This window comes from Salvelinus alpinus, chromosome 11, assembly GCF_045679555.1.
Source record: "Salvelinus alpinus chromosome 11, SLU_Salpinus.1, whole genome shotgun sequence".
In the NCBI taxonomy this organism is placed as follows: domain Eukaryota; kingdom Metazoa; phylum Chordata; class Actinopteri; order Salmoniformes; family Salmonidae; genus Salvelinus; species Salvelinus alpinus.
The window spans coordinates 5,760,040-5,781,704 of NC_092096.1; the positions used below are offsets into that span (position 1 = coordinate 5,760,040).

At 46.4% G+C, this 21,665-nt stretch overlaps 1 protein-coding gene and 1 long non-coding RNA gene across 2 annotated transcripts in view; one reads left to right on the plus strand and one right to left on the minus strand.

Annotated features, from left to right (window-relative positions):
* Positions 1 to 3,774: 3,774 nt before the first annotated feature.
* On the plus strand, positions 3,775 to 4,473 carry LOC139533383 (uncharacterized). The gene is made up of 3 exons (XR_011666729.1): positions 3,775 to 3,950; positions 4,011 to 4,037; positions 4,404 to 4,473. It is a non-coding gene; the product is annotated as an uncharacterized lncRNA (long non-coding RNA).
* Positions 4,474 to 6,116: 1,643 nt separating this feature from the next.
* Positions 6,117 to 21,665, minus strand: part of cwf19l1 (CWF19 like cell cycle control factor 1) — a 30,996-nt gene continuing 15,447 nt past the window's right edge. The window contains exons 12-14 of the mRNA XM_071331583.1: positions 19,338 to 19,457; positions 17,059 to 17,156; positions 6,117 to 9,194 (exon numbers count right to left, since the gene is read on the minus strand). Of these exons, the coding sequence (XP_071187684.1) occupies positions 9,050 to 9,194; positions 17,059 to 17,156; positions 19,338 to 19,457 (363 nt within the window). The 3' untranslated portion in view covers positions 6,117 to 9,049. The remainder of the gene's footprint in view (positions 9,195 to 17,058; positions 17,157 to 19,337; positions 19,458 to 21,665) is intronic.

Genomic DNA, 21,665 nt, shown 5'->3' on the forward strand with positions numbered 1-21,665 from the left:
TAGTCCTTAGTTAGTAATATACCCCTGGTGAACTAGTCCTTAGTAATATACCCCTGGTGAACTAGTCCTTAGTTAGTAATATACCCCTGGTGAACTAGTCCTTAGTAATATACCCCTGGTGAACTAGTCCTTAGTAATATACCCCTGGTTAACTAGTCCTTAGTAATATACCCCTGGTGAACTAGTCCTTAGTTAGTAACATACCCCTGGTGAACTAGTCCTTAGTTAGTAACATACCCCTGGTGAACTAGTCCTTAGTTAGTAATATACCCCTGGTGAACTAGTCCTTAGTTAGTAATATACCCCTGGTGAACTAGTCCTTAGTTAGTAATATACCCCTGGTGAACTAGTCCTTAGTTAGTAATATACCCCTGGTGAACTAGTCCTTAGTTAGTAATATACCCCTGGTGAACTAGTCCTTAGTAATATACCCCTGGTGAACTAGTCGTTAGTTAGTAATATACCCCTGGTGAACTAGTCCTTAGTAATATACCCCTGGTGAACTAGTCGTTAGTTAGTAATATACCCCTGGTGAACTAGTCCTTAGTTAGTAACATACCCCTGGTGAACTAGTCCTTAGTTAGTAATATACCCCTGGTGAACTAGTCCTTAGTTAGTAATATACCCCTGGTGAACTAGTCCTTAGTTAGTAATATACCCCTGGTGAACTAGTTCTTAGTTAGTAATATACCCCTGGTGAACTAGTTCTTAGTTAGTAATATACCCCTGGTGAACTAGTCCTTAGTTAGTAATACACCCCTGGTGAACTAGTCCTTCGTTAGTAATATACCCCTGGTGAACTAGTCCTTAGTTAGTAATATACCCCTGGTGAACTAGTCCTTAGTTAGTAATATACCACTGGTGAACTAGTCCTTAGTTAGGAATATACCCCTGGTGAACTAGTCATTAGTTAGTAATATACCCCTGGTGAACTAGTCCTTAGTTAGTAATATACCCCTGGTGAACTAGTCCTTAGTAATATACCCCTGGTGAACTAGTCCTTAGTTAGTAATATACCCCTGGTGAACTAGTCCTTAGTTAGTAATATACCCCTGGTGAAGTAGTCGTTAGTTAGTAATATACCCCTGCTGAACTAGTCGTTAGTTAGTAATATACCCCTGGTGAACTAGTCGTTAGTTAGTAATATACCCCTGGTGAACTAGTCCTTAGTTAGTAATATACCCCTGGTGAACTAGTCCTTAGTAATATACCCCTGGTGAACTAGTCCTTAGTTAGTAATATACCCCTGGTGAACTAGTCCTTAGTAATATACCCCTGGTGAACTAGTCCTTAGTAATATACCCCTGGTTAACTAGTCCTTAGTAATATACCCCTGGTGAACTAGTCCTTAGTTAGTAACATACCCCTGGTGAACTAGTCCTTAGTTAGTAACATACCCCTGGTGAACTAGTCCTTAGTTAGTAATATACCCCTGGTGAACTAGTCCTTAGTTAGTAATATACCCCTGGTGAACTAGTCCTTAGTTAGTAATATACCCCTGGTGAACTAGTCCTTAGTTAGTAATATACCCCTGGTGAACTAGTCCTTAGTTAGTAATATACCCCTGGTGAACTAGTCCTTAGTAATATACCCCTGGTGAACTAGTCGTTAGTTAGTAATATACCCCTGGTGAACTAGTCCTTAGTAATATACCCCTGGTGAACTAGTCGTTAGTTAGTAATATACCCCTGGTGAACTAGTCCTTAGTTAGTAACATACCCCTGGTGAACTAGTCCTTAGTTAGTAATATACCCCTGGTGAACTAGTCCTTAGTTAGTAATATACCCCTGGTGAACTAGTCCTTAGTTAGTAATATACCCCTGGTGAACTAGTTCTTAGTTAGTAATATACCCCTGGTGAACTAGTCCTTAGTTAGTAATACACCCCTGGTGAACTAGTCCTTCGTTAGTAATATACCCCTGGTGAACTAGTCCTTAGTTAGTAATATACCCCTGGTGAACTAGTCCTTAGTTAGTAATATACCACTGGTGAACTAGTCCTTAGTTAGGAATATACCCCTGGTGAACTAGTCCTTAGTTAGTAATATACCCCTGGTGAACTAGTCCTAAGTTACTAATATACCCCTGGTGAACTAGTCCTTAGTAATATACCCCTGGTGAACTAGTCCTTAGTTAGTAATATACCCCTGGTGAACTAGTCCTTAGTTAGTAATATACCCCTGGTGAACTAGTCGTTAGTTAGTAATATACCCCTGCTGAACTAGTCGTTAGTTAGTAATATACCCCTGTTGAACTAGTCGTTAGTTAGTAATATACCCCTGGTGAACTAGTCCTTAGTTAGTAATATACCCCTGGTGAACTAGTCCTTAGTTAGTAATATACCCCTGGTGAACTAGTCCTTAGTTAGTAATATACCCCTGGTGAACTAGTCCTTAGTAATATACCACTGGTGAACTAGTCCTTAGTTAGGAATATACCCCTGGTGAACTAGTCCTTAGTTAGTAATATACCCCTGGTGAACTAGTCCTTAGTTAGTAATATACCCCTGGTGAACTAGTCCTTAGTAATATACCCCTGGTGAACTAGTCCTTAGTTAGTAATATACCCCTGGTGAACTAGTCCTTAGTAATATACCCCTGGTGAACTAGTCGTTAGTTAGTAATATACCCCTGCTGAACTAGTCGTTAGTTAGTAATATACCCCTGGTGAACTAGTCGTTAGTTAGTAATATACCCCTGGTGAACTAGTCCTTAGTTAGTAATATACCCCTGGTGAACTAGTCCTTAGTTAGTAATATACCCCTGGTGAACTAGTCCTTAGTTAGTAATATACCCCTGGTGAACTAGTCCTTAGTAATATACCCCTGGTGAACTAGTCCCTAGTTAGTAATATAGCCCTGGTGAACTAGTCCTTAGTTAGTAATATACCCCTGGTGAACTAGTCCTTAGTTAGTAATATACCCCTGGTGAACTAGTCCTTAGTTAGTAATATACCCATGGTGAACTAGTCCTTAGTAATATACCCCTGGTGAACTAGTCCTTAGTTAGTAATATACCCCTGTTGAACTAGTCCTTAGTTAGTAATATACCCCTGGTGAACTAGTCCTTAGTAATATACCCCTGGTGAACTAGTCCTTAGTTATATACCCCAGGTGAACTAGTCCTTAGTTAGTAACATACCCCTGGTGAAGTAGATGGTGCCCTCTGCTGGTCAGGATGAGCCCCTACAGACGGATGAGTCATCAGGAAGCTCCAACACCAAAGAGACTTCCATCCTCTCTACTAACACACAGCATGCTGGCAAAGCTTTGAGTAGGAAATCAAGACTCAGAACAAACATACAAAAAAGGCTTTTAATCAGGGACCTTGTACAAAACGATGACACTGATTTATCTGCACATTGTGAAAACTACTATTTAAGACGGTTGGATGGAAGTAAAAACAGAGAAGGCAGGAAGTGCATCACTAAGGGAAGATCTCAACTCCGCCTCCAAATTAAATGCCCTTCACACCGGTATGTTGGGCCTCTCACGTTTCCACTCTGATGCTGCGTTTGTAACCATGAGGCCATTGACCAGTTGTGTAGTCATAAATACCAGGGGGAATATTCATGTGGTTTGAACTTGTTGAGAATCACCGATTGGCTAACGGCCAACGAGCTGCGTCAACCTATAAGTACAGCTATCATGCTTGTAAACAAATCATAGTTCAAAAACCACATTCACAGACTGCTATTTCTAAATAATGTTTTGTTGCATTTAACTGCCGAAAATGTCCTTTAGTAGGTGAGGTCAGCATGTGGGTGCTCACAATGATAGTTTCCCACCAGTAGTTACCAGTTGGAGGGACATTGAAGTAGATTTAACCCAGTCGTATGGGTTAGGTATGGGTAACCAGTCGTATGGGTTAGGTATGGGTAACCAGTCGTATGGGTTAGGTATGGGTAACCAGTCGTATGGGTTAGGTATGGGTAACCAGTCGTATGGGTTAGGTAACCAGGGTAACCAGTCGTATGGGTTAGGTAACCAGGGTAACCAGTCGTATGGGTTAGGTATGGGTAACCAGTCGTATGGGTTAGGTAACCAGGGTAACCAGTCGTATGGGTTAGGTAACCAGGGTAACCAGTCGTATGGGTTAGGTAACCAGGGTAACCAGTCATATGGGTTAGGTAACCAGGGTAACCAGTCGTATGGGTTAGGTAACCAGGGTAACCAGTCGTATGGGTTAGGTAACCAGGGTAACCAGTCGTATGGGTTAGGTAACCAGGGTAACCAGTCGTATGGGTTAGGTAACCAGGGTAACCAGTCGTATGGGTTAGGTAACCAGGGTAACCAGTCGTATGGGTTAGGTAACCAGGGTAACCAGTCGTATGGGTTATGTAACCAGGGTAACCAGTCGTATGTGTTAGGTATGGGTAACCAGGGTAACCAGTCGTATGGGTTAGGTATGGGTAACCAGTCGTATGGGTTAGGTATGGGTAACCAGTCGTATGGGTTAGGTATGGGTAACCAGTCGTATGGGTTAGGTAACCAGGGTAACCAGTCGTATGGGTTAGGTAACCAGGGTAACCAGTCGTATGGGTTAGGTAACCAGGGTAACCAGTCGTATGGGTTAGGTAACCAGGGTAACCAGTCGTATGGGTTAGGTAACCAGGGTAACCAGTCGTATGGGTTAGGTAACCAGGGTAACCAGTCGTATGGGTTAGGTAACCAGGGTAACCAGTCGTATGGGTTAGGTAACCAGGGTAACCAGTCGTATGGGTTAGGTAACCAGGGTAACCAGTCGTATGTGTTAGGTAACCAGGGTAACCAGTCGTATGGGTTATGTAACCAGGGTAACCAGTCGTATGGGTTAGGTATGGGTAACCAGTCGTATGGGTTAGGTATGGGTAACCAGTCGTATGGGTTAGGTAACCAGGGTAACCAGTCGTATGGGTTAGGTAACCAGGGTAACCAGTCGTATGGGTTAGGTAACCAGGGTAACCAGTCGTATGGGTTAGGTAACCAGGGTAACCAGTCGTATGGGTTAGGTAACCAGGGTAACCAGTCGTATGGGTTAGGTAACCAGGGTAACCAGTCGTATGGGTTAGGTAACCAGGGTAACCAGTCGTATGGGTTAGGTAACCAGGGTAACCAGTCGTATGGGTTAGGTAACCAGGGTAACCAGTCGTATGGGTTAGGTAACCAGGGTAACCAGTCGTATGGGTTAGGTAACCAGGGTAACCAGTCGTATGGGTTAGGTAACCAGGGTAACCAGTCGTATGGGTTAGGTAACCAGGGTAACCAGTCGTATGGGTTAGGTAACCAGGGTAACCAGTCGTATGGGTTAGGTAACCAGGGTAACCAGTCGTATGGGTTATGTAACCAGGGTAACCAGTCGTATGTGTTATGTAACCAGGGTAACCAGTCGTATGTGTTAGGTATGGGTAACCAGGGTAACCAGTCGTATGGGTTAGGTATGGGTAACCAGTCGTATGGGTTAGGTATGGGTAACCAGTCGTATGGGTTAGGTATGGGTAACCAGTCGTATGGGTTAGGTATGGGTAACCAGTCGTATGGGTTAGGTATGGGTAACCAGTCGTATGGGTTAGGTATGGGTAACCAGTCGTATGGGTTAGGTAACCAGGGTAACCAGTCGTATGGGTTAGGTAACCAGGGTAACCAGTCACCACCACTACACTATACTGGGGTGATGGGGGTGTAAACATGTTGGAGGTGCTCCGTCATGCTACACTATACTGGGGTGATGGGGGGGGGTAAACATGTTGGAGGTGCTCCGTCATGCTACACTATACTGGGGTGATGGGGGGGGTAAACATGTTGGAGGTGCTCCGTCATGCTATACTATACTGGGGTGATGGGGGGGTCAACATGTTGGAGGTGCTCCGTCATGCTACACTATACTGGGGTGATGTGGGGGGTAAACATGTTGGAGGTGCTCCGTCATGCTACACTATACTGGGGTGATGGGGGTGTAAACATGTTGGAGGTGCTCCGTCATACTACACTATACTGGGGTGATGGGGGTGTAAACATGTTGGAGGTGCTCCGTCATGCTACACTATACTGGGGTGATGGGGGTGTAAACATGTTGGAGGTGCTCCGTCATGCTACACTATACTGGGGTGATGGGGGGGTAAACATGTTGGAGGTGCTCCGTCATGCTACACTATACTGGGGTGATGGGGGTGTAAACATGTTGGAGGTGCTCCGTCATGCTACACTATACTGGGGTGATGGGGGTGTAAACATGTTGGAGGTGCTCCGTCATGCTACACTATACTGGGGTGATGGGGGGGTAAACATGTTGGAGGTGCTCCGTCATGCTACACTATACTGGGGTGATGGGGGTGTAAACATGTTGGAGGTGCTCCGTCATGCTACACTATACTGGGGTGATGGGGGGGTAAACATGTTGGAGGTGCTCCGTCATGCTACACTATACTGGGGTGATGGGGGTGTAAACATGTTGGAGGTGCTCCGTCATGCTACACTATACTGGGGTGATGGGGGGGTAAACATGTTGGAGGTGCTCCGTCATGCTACACTATACTGGGGTGATGTGGGGGTAAACATGTTGGAGGTGCTCCGTCATGCTACACTATACTGGGGTGATGGGGGGGTAAACATGTTGGAGGTGCTCCGTCATGCTACACTATACTGGGGTGATGGGGGGGTAAACATGTTGGAGGTGCTCCGTCATGCTACACTATACTGGGGTGATGGGGGGGTCAACATGTTGGAGGTGCTCCGTCATGCTACACTATACTGGGGTGATGGGGGTGTAAACATGTTGGAGGTGCTCCGTCATGCTACACTATACTGGGGTGATGGGGGGGTCAACATGTTGGAGGTGCTCCGTCATGCTACACTATACTGGGGTGATGGGGGTGTAAACATGTTGGAGGTGCTCCGTCATGCTACACTATACTGGGGTGATGGGGGGGGTAAACATGTTGGAGGTGCTCCGTCATGCTACACTATACTGGGGTGATGGGGGTGTAAACATGTTGGAGGTGCTCCGTCATGCTACACTATACTGGGGTGATGGGGGGGGTAAACATGTTGGAGGTGCTCCGTCATGCTACACTATACTGGGGTGATGGGGGTGTAAACATGTTGGAGGTGCTCCGTCATGCTACACTATACTGGGGTGATGGGGGGGTAAACCTGTTGGAGGTGCTCCGTCATGCTACACTATACTGGGGTGATGGGGGTGTAAACATGTTGGAGGTGCTCCGTCATGCTACACTATACTGGGGTGATGGGGGTGTAAACATGTTGGAGGTGCTCCGTCATGCTACACTATACTGGGGTGATGGGGGTGTAAACATGTTGGAGGTGCTCCGTCATGCTACACTATACTGGGGTGATGGGGGGGTTAACATGTTGGAGGTGCTCCGTCATGCTATACTATACTGGGGTGATGGGGGGGTAAACATGTTGGAGGTGCTCCGTCATGCTACACTATACTGGGGTGATGGGGGGTAAACATGTTGGAGGTGCTCCGTCATGCTACACTATACTGGGGTGATGGGGGTGTAAACATGTTGGAGGTGCTCCGTCATGCTACACTATACTGGGGTGATGGGGGGGTAAACATGTTGGAGGTGCTCCGTCATGCTACACTATACTGGGGTGATGTGGGGGTAAACATGTTGGAGGTGCTCCGTCATGCTACACTATACTGGGGTGATGGGGGTGTAAACATGTTGGAGGTGCTCCGTCATGCTACACTATACTGGGGTGATGGGGGGTAAACATGTTGGAGGTGCTCCGTCATGCTACACTATACTGGGGTGATGGGGGGGTAAACATGTTGGAGGTGCTCCGTCATGCTACACTATACTGGGGTGATGGGGGTGTAAACATGTTGGAGGTGCTCCGTCATGCTACACTATACTGGGGTGATGGGGGGGTAAACATGTTGGAGGTGCTCCGTCATGCTACACTATACTGGGGTGATGGGGGGGTAAACATGTTGGAGGTGCTCCGTCATGCTACACTATACTGGGGTGATGGGGGGGTAAACATGTTGGAGGTGCTCCGTCATGCTACACTATACTGGGGTGATGGGGGTGTAAACATGTTGGAGGTGCTCCGTCATGCTACACTATACTGGGGTGATGGGGGGGGTAAACATGTTGGAGGTGCTCCGTCATGCTACACTATACTGGGGTGATGGGGGGGTAAACATGTTGGAGGTGCTCCGTCATGCTATACTATACTGGGGTGATGGGGGGGTAAACATGTTGGAGGTGCTCCGTCATGCTACACTATACTGGGGTGATGGGGGTGTAAACATGTTGGAGGTGCTCCGTCATGCTACACTATACTGGGGTGATGGGGGGGTAAACATGTTGGAGGTGCTCCGTCATGCTACACTATACTGGGGTGATGGGGGGGGGGTTAACATGTTGGAGGTGCTCCGTCATGCTATACTATACTGGGGTGATGGGGGGGTAAACATGTTGGAGGTGCTCCGTCATGCTACACTATACTGGGGTGATGGGGGTGTAAACATGTTGGAGGTGCTCCGTCATGCTACACTATACTGGGGTGATGGGGGTGTAAACATGTTGGAGGTGCTCCGTCATGCTACACTATACTGGGGTGATGGGGGTGTAAACATGTTGGAGGTGCTCCGTCATGCTACACTATACTGGGGTGATGGGGGGGTAAACATGTTGGAGGTGCTCCGTCATGCTACACTATACTGGGGTGATGGGGGTGTAAACATGTTGGAGGTGTTGGCAGCAGCTATTCTCCTTATGCCTGGAGGCTGTTCCGTCCGTTATAATCTACTGACTAAATGTTCCCAAACTGGAGATTCAACGATGGAGGATCCTCAAATTATGGTTTATTGACCCCACCAATCACCATCGTACAGAACTAGTTCACAAAAGGACGGTTTTTGAAATGAGCCAATTAAGATTTGAATTTTGATTACAACCTGCGCATTGGCTCTAGTTGTTTCAACGGAAACGTCTGAAATGTTTGTTCAGCTCAGATTTACTGCAGACATGTTAATCTAGAAGTCCCCGAATGGTTCACTACCATTACACCCCTACTGTACAGGGTGTGTAGGTGTTCAGTCCTCCAGGGCGAAGTCGTATGGTTGGAATTCGTCTCGTAGTTGTTTGCTCAGACTCTCCTCCTCCTCTGGGGTCTGTTTACACTCTCTCCAGTCTGCCCTCTCCGGGATGTTCAGCAACGCCTCGCTGGCCAACACCTCCCTGCACCACACAGAGACACAGAGAGAGACACAGAGACGCACAGAGAGAGACAGAGAGACACAGAGAGAGACACACAGAGAGAGACACACACAGAGAGAGACAGAGACACACAGAGAGAGAGACAGAGACACACACAGAGAGAGACAGAGACACACACAGAGAGAGACAGAGACACACACAGAGAGAGACAGAGACACACAGAGAGACACACAGAGATACACAGAGACACACAGAGAGACGCACAGAGACGCACAGAGAGAGAGACACACAGAGAGACGCACAGAGACGCACAGAGAGACACAGAGAGACACACACAGAGACACACAGAGACACACAGAGAGAGACAGAGACACACAGAGAGAGAGACAGAGACACACAGAGAGACACACAGAGAGACACACAAACAGACACAGAGAGAAACACACAGAGAGACACACAGACAGACACAGAGAGAAACACACAGAGAGACACACAGACAGACAGAGAGACACACAGACAGACACACGTTAGTAACTGTTTTCAGTAGGGCAGGAATGATTCACCCATATGCGTCATACTAGGGCATCAGTCCCTGAACCAAATGTTGAAGATACTAGGGCATCAGTCCCTGAACCAAATGTTGAAGATACTAGGGCATCGGTCCCTGAATCAAATGTTGAAGATACTAGTGCATCGGTCCCTGAACCAAATGTTGAAGATACTAGGGCATCGGTCCCTGAACCAAATGTTGAAGATACGAGGGCATCGGTCCCTGAACCAAATGTTGAAGATACTAGTGCATCGGTCCCTGAATCAAATGTTGAAGATACTAGGGCATCGGTCCCTGAATCAAATGTTGAAGATACTAGGGCATCGGTCCCTGAATCAAATGTTGTAGATACTAGGGCATCGGTCCCTGAACCAAATGTTGAAGATACTAGGGCATCGGTCCCTGAACCAAATGTTGAAGATACTAGGGCATCAGTCCCTGAACCAAATGTTGAAGATACTAGGGCATCGGTCCCTGAACCAAATGTTGAAGATACTAGGGCATCAGTCCCTGAACCAAATGTTGAAGATACTAGGGAATCAGTCCCTGAACCAAATGTTGAAGATACTAGGGCATCAGTCCCTGAACCAAATGTTGAAGATACTAGGGCATCGGTCCCTGAACCAAATGTTGAAGATACTAGTGCATCAGTCCCTGAACCAAATGTTGAAGATACTAGGGCATCAGTCCCTGAACCAAATGTTGAAGATACTAGGGCATCGGTCCCTGAACCAAATGTTGAAGATACTAGGGCATCGGTCCCTGAACCAAATGTTGAAGATACTAGGGAATCAGTCCCTGAACCAAATGTTGAAGATACTAGGGCATCAGTCCCTGAACCAAATGTTGAAGATACTAGGGCATCGGTCCCTGAACCAAATGTTGAAAATACTAGTGCATCAGTCCCTGAACCAAATGTTGAAGATACTAGGGCATCAGACCCTGAATCAAATGTTGAAGATACTAGGGCATCAGTCCCTGAACCAAATGTTGAAGATACTAGGGCATCGGTCCCTGAATCAAATGTTGAAGATACTAGGGCATCAGTCCCTGAATTAAATGTTGAAGATACTAGGGCATCAGTCCCTGAACCAAATGTTGAAGATACTAGTGCATCAGTCCCTGAACCAAATGTTGAAGATACTAGGGCATCGGTCCCTGAACCAAATGTTGAAGATACTAGGGCATCAGTCCCTGAACCAAATGTTGAAGATACTAGGGCATCGGTCCCTGAACCAAATGTTGAAGCTACTAGGGCATCAGTCCCTGAACCAAATGTTGAAGTTACTAGGGCATCGGTCCCTGAATCAAATGTTGAAGTTACTAGGGCATCAGTCCCTGAATTAAATGTTGAAGATACTAGGGCATCAGTCCCTGAACCAAATGTTGAAGATACTAGTGCATCAGTCCCTGAACCAAATGTTGAAGATACTAGGGCATCGGTCCCTGAACCAAATGTTGAAGATACTAGGGCATCGGTCCCTGAACCAAATGTTGAAGATACTAGGGCATCAGTCCCTGAACCAAATGTTGAAGATACTAGGGCATCGGTCCCTGAACCAAATGTTGAAAATACTAGGGCATCAGTCCCTGAACCAAGTGTTGAAGATACTAGGGCATCGGTCCCTGAACCAAATGTTGAAGATACTAGTGCATCAGTCCCTGAACCAAATGTTGAAGATACTAGGGCATCAGTCCCAGAACCAAATGTTGAAGATACTAGGGCATCGGTCCCTGAATCAAATGTTGAAGATACTAGGGCATCAGTCCCTGAATTAAATGTTGAAGATACTAGGGCATCAGTCCCTGAACCAAATGTTGAAGATACTAGTGCATCAGTCCCTGAACCAAATGTTGAAGATACTAGGGCATCGGTCCCTGAAACAAATGTTGAAGATACTAGTGCATCAGTCCCTGAACCAAATGTTGAAGATACTAGGGCATCGGTCCCTGAACCAAATGTTGAAGATACTAGGGCATCAGTCCCTGAACCAAATGTTGAAGATACTAGGGCAACTAATCTGAAAGTGGTAGATGCCTAGTCTCCCTTATGGCTCTAATCTGATATTGGTAGTGGTGTGGTAGATGCCTAGTCTCCCTTATGGCCCTAATCTGATATTGGTGTGGTAGATGTCTAGTCTCCCTTATGGCTCTAATCTGATAGTGGTAGTGGTGTGGTAGATGCCTAGTCTCCCTTATGGCCCTAATCTGATATGGGTAGATGCCTAGTCTCCTTTATGGTCCTAACCTGATTGTGGTAGTGGTGTGGTAGATGTCTAGTCTCCCTTATGGCCCAAATCTGATTGTGGTAGATGCCTAGTCTCCCTTATGGCCCTAATCTGAAATTGGTAGATGCCTAGTCTCCCTTATTGCCCTAATCTGATTGTGGTAGTGGTGTGGTAGATGTCTAGTCTCCCTTATGGCCCTAATCTGATAGTGGTAGTGGTGTGGTAGATGCCTTGTCTCCTTTTTGGCCCTAATCTGATAGTGGTAGATGTCTAGTCTCCCTTATGGCTCTAATCTGATATTGGTAGTGGTGTGGTAGATATCTAGTCTCCCTTATGGCCCTAATCTGAAATTGGTAGATGCCTAGTCTCCCTTATGGCCCTAATCTGATAGTGGTAGATGCCTAGTCTCCCTTATGGCCCTAATCTGATATGGGTAGATGCCTAGCCTCCCTTATGGCTCTAATCCGATAGTGGTAGTGGTGTGGTAGATGTCTAGTCTCCCTTATGGCCCTAATCTGATTGTGGTAGATGCCTAGTCTCCTTTAAGGCTCTAATCTGATAGTGGTAGTGGTGTGGTAGATGCCTAGTCTCCCTTATGGCCCTAATCTGATAGTGGTAGTGGTGTGGTAGATGTCTAGTCTCCCTTATGGCCCTAATCTGATTGTGGTAGATGCCTAGTCTCCTTTATGGCCCTAATCTGATAGTGGTAGTGGTGTGGTAGATGTCTAGTCTCCCGTATGGCCCTAATCTGATTGTGGTAGATGCCTAGTCTCCTTTAAGGCTCTAATCTGATAGTGGTAGTGGTGTGGTAGATGCCTAGTCTCCCTTATGGCCCTAATCTGATAGTGGTAGTGGTGTGGTAGATGTCTAGTCTCCCTTATGGCCCTAATCTGATTGTGGTAGATGTCTAGTCTCCCTTATGGCTCTAATATGATATTGGTAGTGGGGTGGTAGATGCCTAGTCTCCCTTATGGCTCTAATCTGATATTGGTAGTGGTGTGGTAGATGTCTAGTCTCCCTTATGGCCCTAATCTGATATTGGTAGTGGTGTGGTAGATGTCTAGTCTCCCTTATGGCTCTAATCTGATATTGGTAGTGGTGTGGTAGATGTCTAGTCTCCCTTATGGCCCTAATCTGATATTGGTAGTGGTGTGGTAGATGTCTAGTCTCCCTTATGGCTCTAATATGATATTGGTAGTGGGGTGGTAGATGCCTAGTCTCCCTTATGGCTCTAATCTGATATTGGTAGTGGTGTGGTAGATGCCTAGTCTCCCTTATGGCTCTAATCTGATAGTGGTAGTGGTGTGGTAGATGCCTAGTCTCCCTTATGGCTCTAATCTGATATTGGTAGTGGTGTGGTAGATGCCTAGTCTCCTTTATGGCCCTAATCTGATTGTGGTAGCGGTGTGGTAGATGTCTAGTCTCCCTTATGGCCCTAATCTGATTGTGGTAGATGCCTAGTCTCCCTTATGGCCCTAATCTGATATTGGTAGCGGTGTGGTAGATGTCTAGTCTCCTTTATGAACCTAATCTGATTGTGGTAGATGTCTAGTCTCCCTTATGGCTCTAATCTGATATTGGTAGTGGTGTGGTAGATGTCTAGTCTCCCTTATGGCCCTAATCTGATAGTGGTAGATGTCTAGTCTCCCTTATGGCTCTAATCTGATAGTGGTAGTGGGGTGGTAGATGTCTAGTCTCCCTTATGGCTCTAATATGATATTGGTAGTGGTGTGGTAGATGTCTAGTCTCCCTTATGGCCCTAATCTGAAAGTGGTAGATGCCTAGTCTCCCTTATGGCTCTAATCTGATAGTGGTAGTGGGGTGGTAGATGCCTTTTCTCCTTTATGGCCCTAATCTGATTGTGGTAGATGCCTAGTCTCCCGTATGGCCCTAATCTGAAAGTGGTAGATGCCTAGTCTCCCTTATGGCTCTAATCTGATATTGGTAGTGGTGTGGTAGATGCCTAGTCTCCCTTATGACTCTAATCTGATTGTGGTAGATGCCTAGTCTCCCTTATGGCCCTAATCTGATATGGGTAGATGCCTAGTCTCCCTTATGGCTCTAATCTGATATTGGTAATGGTGTGGTAGATGCCTAGTCTCCCTTATGGCCCTAATCTGAAAGTGGTAGTGGTGTGGTAGATGTCTAGTCTCCCTTATGGCCCTAATCTGATTGTGGTAGATGCCTAGTCTCCTTTATGGCCCTAATCTGATTGTGGTAGTGGTGTGGTAGATGCCTAGTCTCCCTTATGGCCCTAATCTGAAATTGGTAGATGCCTAGTCTCCCTTATGGCCCTAATCTGATAATGGTAGTGGTGTGGTAGATGCCTTGTCTCCTTTATGGCCCTAATCTGATTGTGGTAGATGCCTAGTCTCCTTTATGGCCCTAATCTGATAGTGGTAGTGGGGTGGTAGATGTCTAGTCTCCCTTATGGCTCTAATATGATATTGGTAGTGGTGTGGTAGATGTCTTGTCTCCTTTATGGCCCTAATCTGATTGTGGTAGATGTCTAGTCTCCCTTATGGCTCTAATCTGATATTGGTAGTGGTGTGGTAGATGCCTAGTCTCCCTTATGGCCCTAATCTGATAGTGGTAGATGTCTAGTCTCCCTAATGGCTCTAATCTGATAGTGGTAGTGGGGTGGTAGATGTCTAGTCTCCCTTATGGCTCTAATCTGATAGGGGTAGTGGTGTGGTAGATGTCTAGTCTCCCTTATGGCTCTAATCTGATAGTGGTAGTGGGGTGGTAGATGCCTAGTCTCCCGTATGGCCCTAATCTGAAAGTGGTAGATGCCTAGTCTCCCTTATGGCTCTAATCTGATAGTGGTAGTGGGGTGGTAGATGCCTTTTCTCCTTTATGGCCCTAATCTGATTGTGGTAGATGCCTAGTATCCCGTATGGCCCTAATCTGATATGGGTAGATGCCTAGTCTCCCTTATGGCTCTAATCTGATATTGGTAATGGTGTGGTAGATGTCTAGTCTCCCTTATGGCCCTAATCTAATTGTGGTAGATGCCTAGTCTCCTTTATGGCCCTAATCTGATAGTGGTAGTGGTGTGGTAGATGCCTTGTCTCCTTTATGGCCCTAATCTGATTGTGGTAGATGCCTAGTCTCCTCTAATCTGATATTGGTAATGGTGTGGTAGATGCCTAGTCTCCCTTATGGCTCTAATCTGATATTGGTAGTGGTGTGGTAGATGCCTAGTCTCCTTTATGGCCCTAATCTGATTGTGGTAGCGGTGTGGTACATGTCTAGTCTCCCGTATGGCCCTAATCTGAAAGTGGTAGATGCCTAGTCTCCCTTATGGCTCTAATCTGATAGTGGTAGTGGGGTGGTAGATGCCTTTTCTCCTTTATGGCCCTAATCTGATTGTGGTAGATGCCTAGTATCCCGTATGGCCCTAATCTGAAAGTGGTAGATGCCTAGTCTCCCTTATGGCTCTAATCTGATATTGGTAGTGGTAGATGCCTAGTCTCCCTTATGACTCTAATCTGATTGTGGTAGATGCCTAGTCTCCCTTATGGCCCTAATCTGATATGGGTAGATGCCTAGTCTCCCTTATGGCTCTAATCTGATATTGGTAATGGTGTGGTAGATGCCTAGTCTCCCTTATGGCCCTAATCTGAAAGTGGTAGATGCCTAGTCTCCCTTATGGCCCTAATCTGATTGTGGTAGATGCCTAGTCTCCTTTATGGCCCTAATCTGATAGTGGTAGTGGTGTGGTAGATACCTAGTCTCCCTTATGGCCCTAATCTGATAGTGGTAGTGGTGTGGTAGATGCCTAGTCTCCTTTATGGCCCTAATCTGATAGTGGTAGATGTCTAGTCTCCCTTATGGCTCTAATCTGATAGTGGTAGTGGGGTGGTAGATGTCTAGTCTCCCTTATGGCTCTAATATGATATTGGTAGTGTGTGGTAGATGTCTTGTCTCCTTTATCTCCGCCTCTGTACACCTTTGTAGATATTCCATAAGAAATCTGCCGTTAGTTCCTGCCAAGGCAGCAGCTACTCTTCCTGGGGTTTATTATGGATCCCTGTTAGTTCCTGCCAAGGCAGCAGCTACTCTTCCTGGGGTTTATTATGGATCCTCATTTGTTCCTGCCAAGGCAGCGGCTACTCTTCCTGGGGTTTATTATGGATCCCCATTTGTTCCTGCCAAGGCAGCGGCTACTCTTCCTGGGGTTTATTATGGATCCCCATTAGTTCCTGCCAAGGCAGCAGCTACTCTTCCTGGGGTTTATTATGGATCCTCATTAGTTCCTGCCAAGGCAGCGGCTACTCTTCCTGGGGTTTATTATGGATCCCGTTACTTCCTGCCAAGGCAGCAGCTACTCTTCCTGGGGTTTATTATGGATCCCCATTAATTCCTGCCAAGGCAGCAGCTACTCTTCCTGGGGTTTATTATGGATCCCCGTTACTTCCTGCCAAGGCAGCAGCTACTCTTCCTGATTAGTTCCTGCCACCCGACTGAACAGTAGTCCAGGTGTGACAAAACTAGGGCCTGTAGGACCTACCTTGTTGATAGTGCTGTTAAGGTAGAACAGCGCTTTATTATGGACAGACTTCTCCCCATCCTAGCTACTGTTGTATCAATATGTTTTGACCGTGACAGTTTACAATTCAGGTTAACTCCAAGCAGTTAAGTCTCCTCAACTTGCTCAATTTCCACATTATTCATTACATGATTTAGTTGAGGTTTAGGGTTTAGTGAGTGTTTTGTTCCAAATACAATACCTTTGAGTTTTAGAAATATTTAGGGCCAACTTATTTCTTGCCACCCACTCTGAAACTAACTGCAGCTCTTTGTTAAGTGTTGCAGTCATTTCAGTCGCTGTAGTAGCTGACGTGTATAGTGTTGAGTCATCCGCATACATAGACACTGGCTTTACTCAAAGCTAGTGGCATGTCGTCAGTAAATATTGAAACAAGTAAGGAGCCTAGACAGCTGCCCTGGGGAATTCCTGATTCTACCTGGATTATGTTGGAGAGGCTTAAAGAACACCCTCTGTGTTCTGTTAGACAGGTAACGCTTTATCCTTGAAAGATGCACATCACTAGATTCTAGGTTAGATCATACATGGTGTGTGTGTGTGTGTGTGTATATATACCTGCCAAACTGCAGAGGGAAGTTTTTCTGAATGCGGTAGAAGAGTTTCTCTCCAGAGTCCAGCTCTACGTAGAAGTACGGTGTCCCTGGAGGAGCAATCTGATAGAAACAAATTATTATTTATTATAACCAAGAATTACCAGAAAATATATAAAAGCAACTTAGAGTCCTGTTACATTTAACGTCTGGGTGGTCCCGGGAATCCAACCCACTATCCTGGTGTGGCACCATGCTCTACCAACTGAGCTACAGACCACCACAGTTTCAGCTTCCAGCATTATCATCTCCTAGCATTACCATCTCCTAGCATTACCATCTCCTGGCATTATCATCTCCTAACATTACCATCTCCTAGCATTACCATCTCATATCATTATCATCTCCTAGCATTACCATCTCCTAGCATTACCATCGCCTTGCATTACCATCTCCTAGCATTACCATCTCATATCATTATCATCTCCTAGCATTACCATCTCCTAGCATTACCATCGCCTTGCATTACCATCTCCTCGCATTACCATCTCATGTCATTATCATCTCCTAGCATTACCATCTCCTAGCATTACCATCTCATATCATTATCATCTCCTATCATTATCATCTCCTATCATTGCCTTATCATATCATTATCATCTCATATCATTACCATCTCCTATCATTATCATCTCCTAGCATTACCATCTCCTATCATTATCATCTCATATCATTACCATCTCATGGCATTATCATCTCCTAGCATTATCATATCCTGGCATTACCATCTCCTATCATTACCATCTCCTATCATTATCATCTCCTAGCATTACCATCTCCTATCATTATCATCTCATATCATTACCATCTCATGGCATTATCATCTCCTAGCATTATCATATCCTGGCATTACCATCTCCTAGCATTACCGTCTCCTAGCATTACCGTCTCCTAGCATTACCGTCTCCTAGCATTACCATCTCCTAGCATTGTTACTAACTACCACCGTTACCATCTCCTAGCATTACCATCTCCTAGCATTGTTAAAAACTAGCATCGTTACCATCTCCTAGCATTACCATCTCCTAGCATTACCATCTCCTAGCATTACCATCTCCTAGCATTGTTACTAACTACCACCGTTACCATCTCCTAGCATTACCATCTCCTAGCATTGTTAAAAACTAGCATCGTTACCATCTCCTAGCATTACCATCTCCTAGCATTACCATCTCCTAGCATTACCATCTCCTAGCATTACCATCTCCTAGCATTGTTACCAACTAGCATCGTTATCATCAACTAAACATTAAATACATGTTTTTAAACTCTATTTCATCTGAAACATTCTTACATGTTCAGTCATCAGATGGTTCTCCAACGGAACGTGTTCCCACATATAAATACTGAGGCATTGGATCGATATAAGTCATTAGATGGTTCTCCAACGGAACGTGTTCCCACATATAAATACTGAGGCATTGGATTGATATCAGTCATCAGATGGTTCTCCAATGGAACGTGTTCCCACATATAAATACTGAGGTATTGGATCGATATAAGTCATGAGATGGTTCTCCAATGGAACGTGTTCCCACATATAAATACTGAGGTATTGGATCGATATCAGTCATGAGATGGTTCTCCAATGGAACGTGTTCCCACATATAAATACTGAGGTATTGGATCGATAGAAGTCATTAGATGGTTCTCCAATGGAACGTGTTCCCACATATAAATACTGAGGTATTGGATCGATATCAGTCATGAGATGGTTCTCCAACGGAACGTGTTCCCACATATAAATACTGAGGCATTGGATTGATGTGATGTTTAAAAACAGATGAGTTGGTTAAGAAGCTAAGATTAAAATGTTGTTCTACAGAAACAGTGTGTGTGTGTACCTGTTTGAGGTCTCTCTCTGTGTGTGTGTGTGTGTGTGTGTGTGTGTGTGTGTGTGTGTGTGTACCTGTTTGAGGTCTCTCTGTGTGTACCTGTTTGAGGTCTCACTGTGTGTGTGTGTGTGTGTGTGTGTGTGTGTGTGTGTGTGTGTGTGTGTGTGTGTGTGTGTGTGTGTGTACCTGTTTGAGGTCTCTCTGTGTGTACCTGTTTGAGGTCTCACTGTGTGTGTGTGTGTGTGTGTGTGTGTGTGTGTGTGTGTGTGTGTGTGTGTGTGTGTGTGTGTGTGTGTGTACCTGTTTGAGGTCTCTCTCTGTGTGTGTGTGTGTGTGTGTGTGTGTGTGTGTGTGTGTGTGTGTGTGTGTGTGTGTGTGTGTGTGTGTGTGTGTGTGTGTGTGTGTGTACCTGTTTGAGGTCTGTATGTTGTGGTATCTCCATCAGCTCCATGCTCTGTTCCTGCGCCTGCAGCATGAAGGCCTCTTTAATATCTTCAGTGGTACACTTATCCTCCGGTACTGGTACTACCTGGGGAGGGACAGACTGTTACAGGGGGTGTTCTACCTCCCTAGAGGAGGGACAGACTGTTACAGGGGGTGTTCTACCTCCCCAGAGGAGGGACAGACTGTTACAGGGGGTGGTCTACCTCCCTAGAGGAGGGACAGACTGTTACAGGGGGTGTTCTACCTCCCTAGAGGAGGGACAGACTGTTACAGGGGGTGTTCTACCTCCCTAGAGGGACAGACTGTTACAGGGGGTGTTCTACCTCCCTAGAGGAGGGACAGACTGTTACAGGGGGTGGTCTACCTCCCTAGAGGAGGGACAGACTGTTACAGGGGGTGTTCTACCTCCCTAGAGGAGGGACAGACTGTTACAGGGGGTGTTCTACCTCCCTAGAGGGACAGACTGTTACAGGGGGTGTTCTACCTCCCTAGAGGAGGGACAGACTGTTACAGGGGGTGTTCTACCTCCCTAGAGGAGGGACAGACTGTTACAGGGGGTGGTCTACCTCCCTAGAGGAGGGACAGACTGTTACAGGGGGTGGTCTACCTCCCTAGAGGAGGGACAGACTGTTACAGGGGGTGTTCTACCTCCCTAGAGGAGGGACAGACTGTTACATGGGGTGGTCTACCTCCCTAGAGGAGGGACAGACTGTTACAGGGGGTGTTCTACCTCCCTAGAGGAGGGACAGACTGTTACAGGGGGTGTTCTACCTCCCTAGAGGAGAGACAGACTGTTACAGGGGGTGTTCTACCTCCCTAGAGGAGAGACAGACTGTTACAGGGGGTGTTCTACCTCCCTAGAGGAGAGACAGACTGTTACAGGGGGTGTTCTACCTCCCTAGAGGAGGGACAGACTGTTACAGGGGGTGTTCTACCTCCCTAGAGGAGAGACAGACTGTTACAGGAGGTGTTCTACCTCCCTAGAGGAGAGACAGACTGTTACAGGGGGTGTTCTACCTCCCTAGAGGAGGGACAGACTGTTACAGGGGATGTTTTACCTCCCTAGAGGGGGGACAGACTGTTACAGGGGGTGTTCTACCTCCCTAGAGGAGGGACAGACTGTTACAGGGGATGTTTTACCTCCCTAGAGGAGGGACAGACTGTTACAGGGGGGTGTTCTACCTCCCTAGAGGAGGGACAGACCGTTACAGGGGGTGTTTTACCTCCCTAGAGGAGAGACAGACTGTTACAGGGGGTGTTCTACCTCCCTAGAGGGGGGACAGACTGTTACAGGGGGTGTTTTACCTCCCTAGAGGGGGGACAGACTGTTACAGGGGGTGTTCTACCTCCCTAGAGGAGGGACAGACTGTTACAGGGGGTGTTCTACCTCCCTAGAGGAGGGACAGACTGTTACAGGGGGTGTTCTACCTCCCTAGAGGAGGGACAGACTGTTACAGGGGGTGTTCTACCTCCCTAGAGGAGGGACAGACTGTTACAGGGGGTGTTCTACCTCCCTAGAGGAGGGACAGACTGTTACAGGGGGTGGTCTACCTCCCTAGAGGGACAGACTGTTACAGGGGGTGTTCTACCTCCCTAGAGGAGGGACAGACTGTTACAGGGGGTGGTCTACCTCCCTAGAGGGACAGACTGTTACAGGGGGTGTTCTACCTCCCTAGAGGAGGGACAGACTGTTACAGGGGGTGTTCTACCTCCCTAGAGGAGAGACAGACTGTTACAGGGGGTGTTCTACCTCCCTAGAGGAGGGACAGACTGTTACAGGGGGTGTTCTACCTCCCTAGAGGAGGGACAGACTGTTACAGGGGGTGGTCTACCTCCCTAGAGGAGGGACAGACTGTTACAGGGGGTGTTCTACCTCTCTGCTCCCTACTAACTAATAGTGTAGTGTCGGCCAACAGTGCACATCCACAGTGTTGGTAAAACAGGCAGTTCCATTGGCTTATTAGCCCAGTCCAGTCATCTGGTCTATTAAAGTCTTATTCCTGACAGACTTCAGTCCAGTCATCTGGTCTATTAAAGTCTTATTCCTGACAGACTCCAGTCCAGTCATCTGGTCTATTAAAGTCTTATTCCTGACAGACTTCAGTCCAGTCATCTGGTTTATTAAAGTCTTATTCCTGACAGACTTCAGTCCAGTCATCTGGTCTATTAAAGTCTTATTCCTGACAAAGACTTCAGTCCAGTCATCTGGACTATTAAAGTCTTATTCCTGACAAAGACTTCAGTCCAGTCATCTGGGCTATTAAAGTCTTATTCCTGACAAAGACTTCAGTCC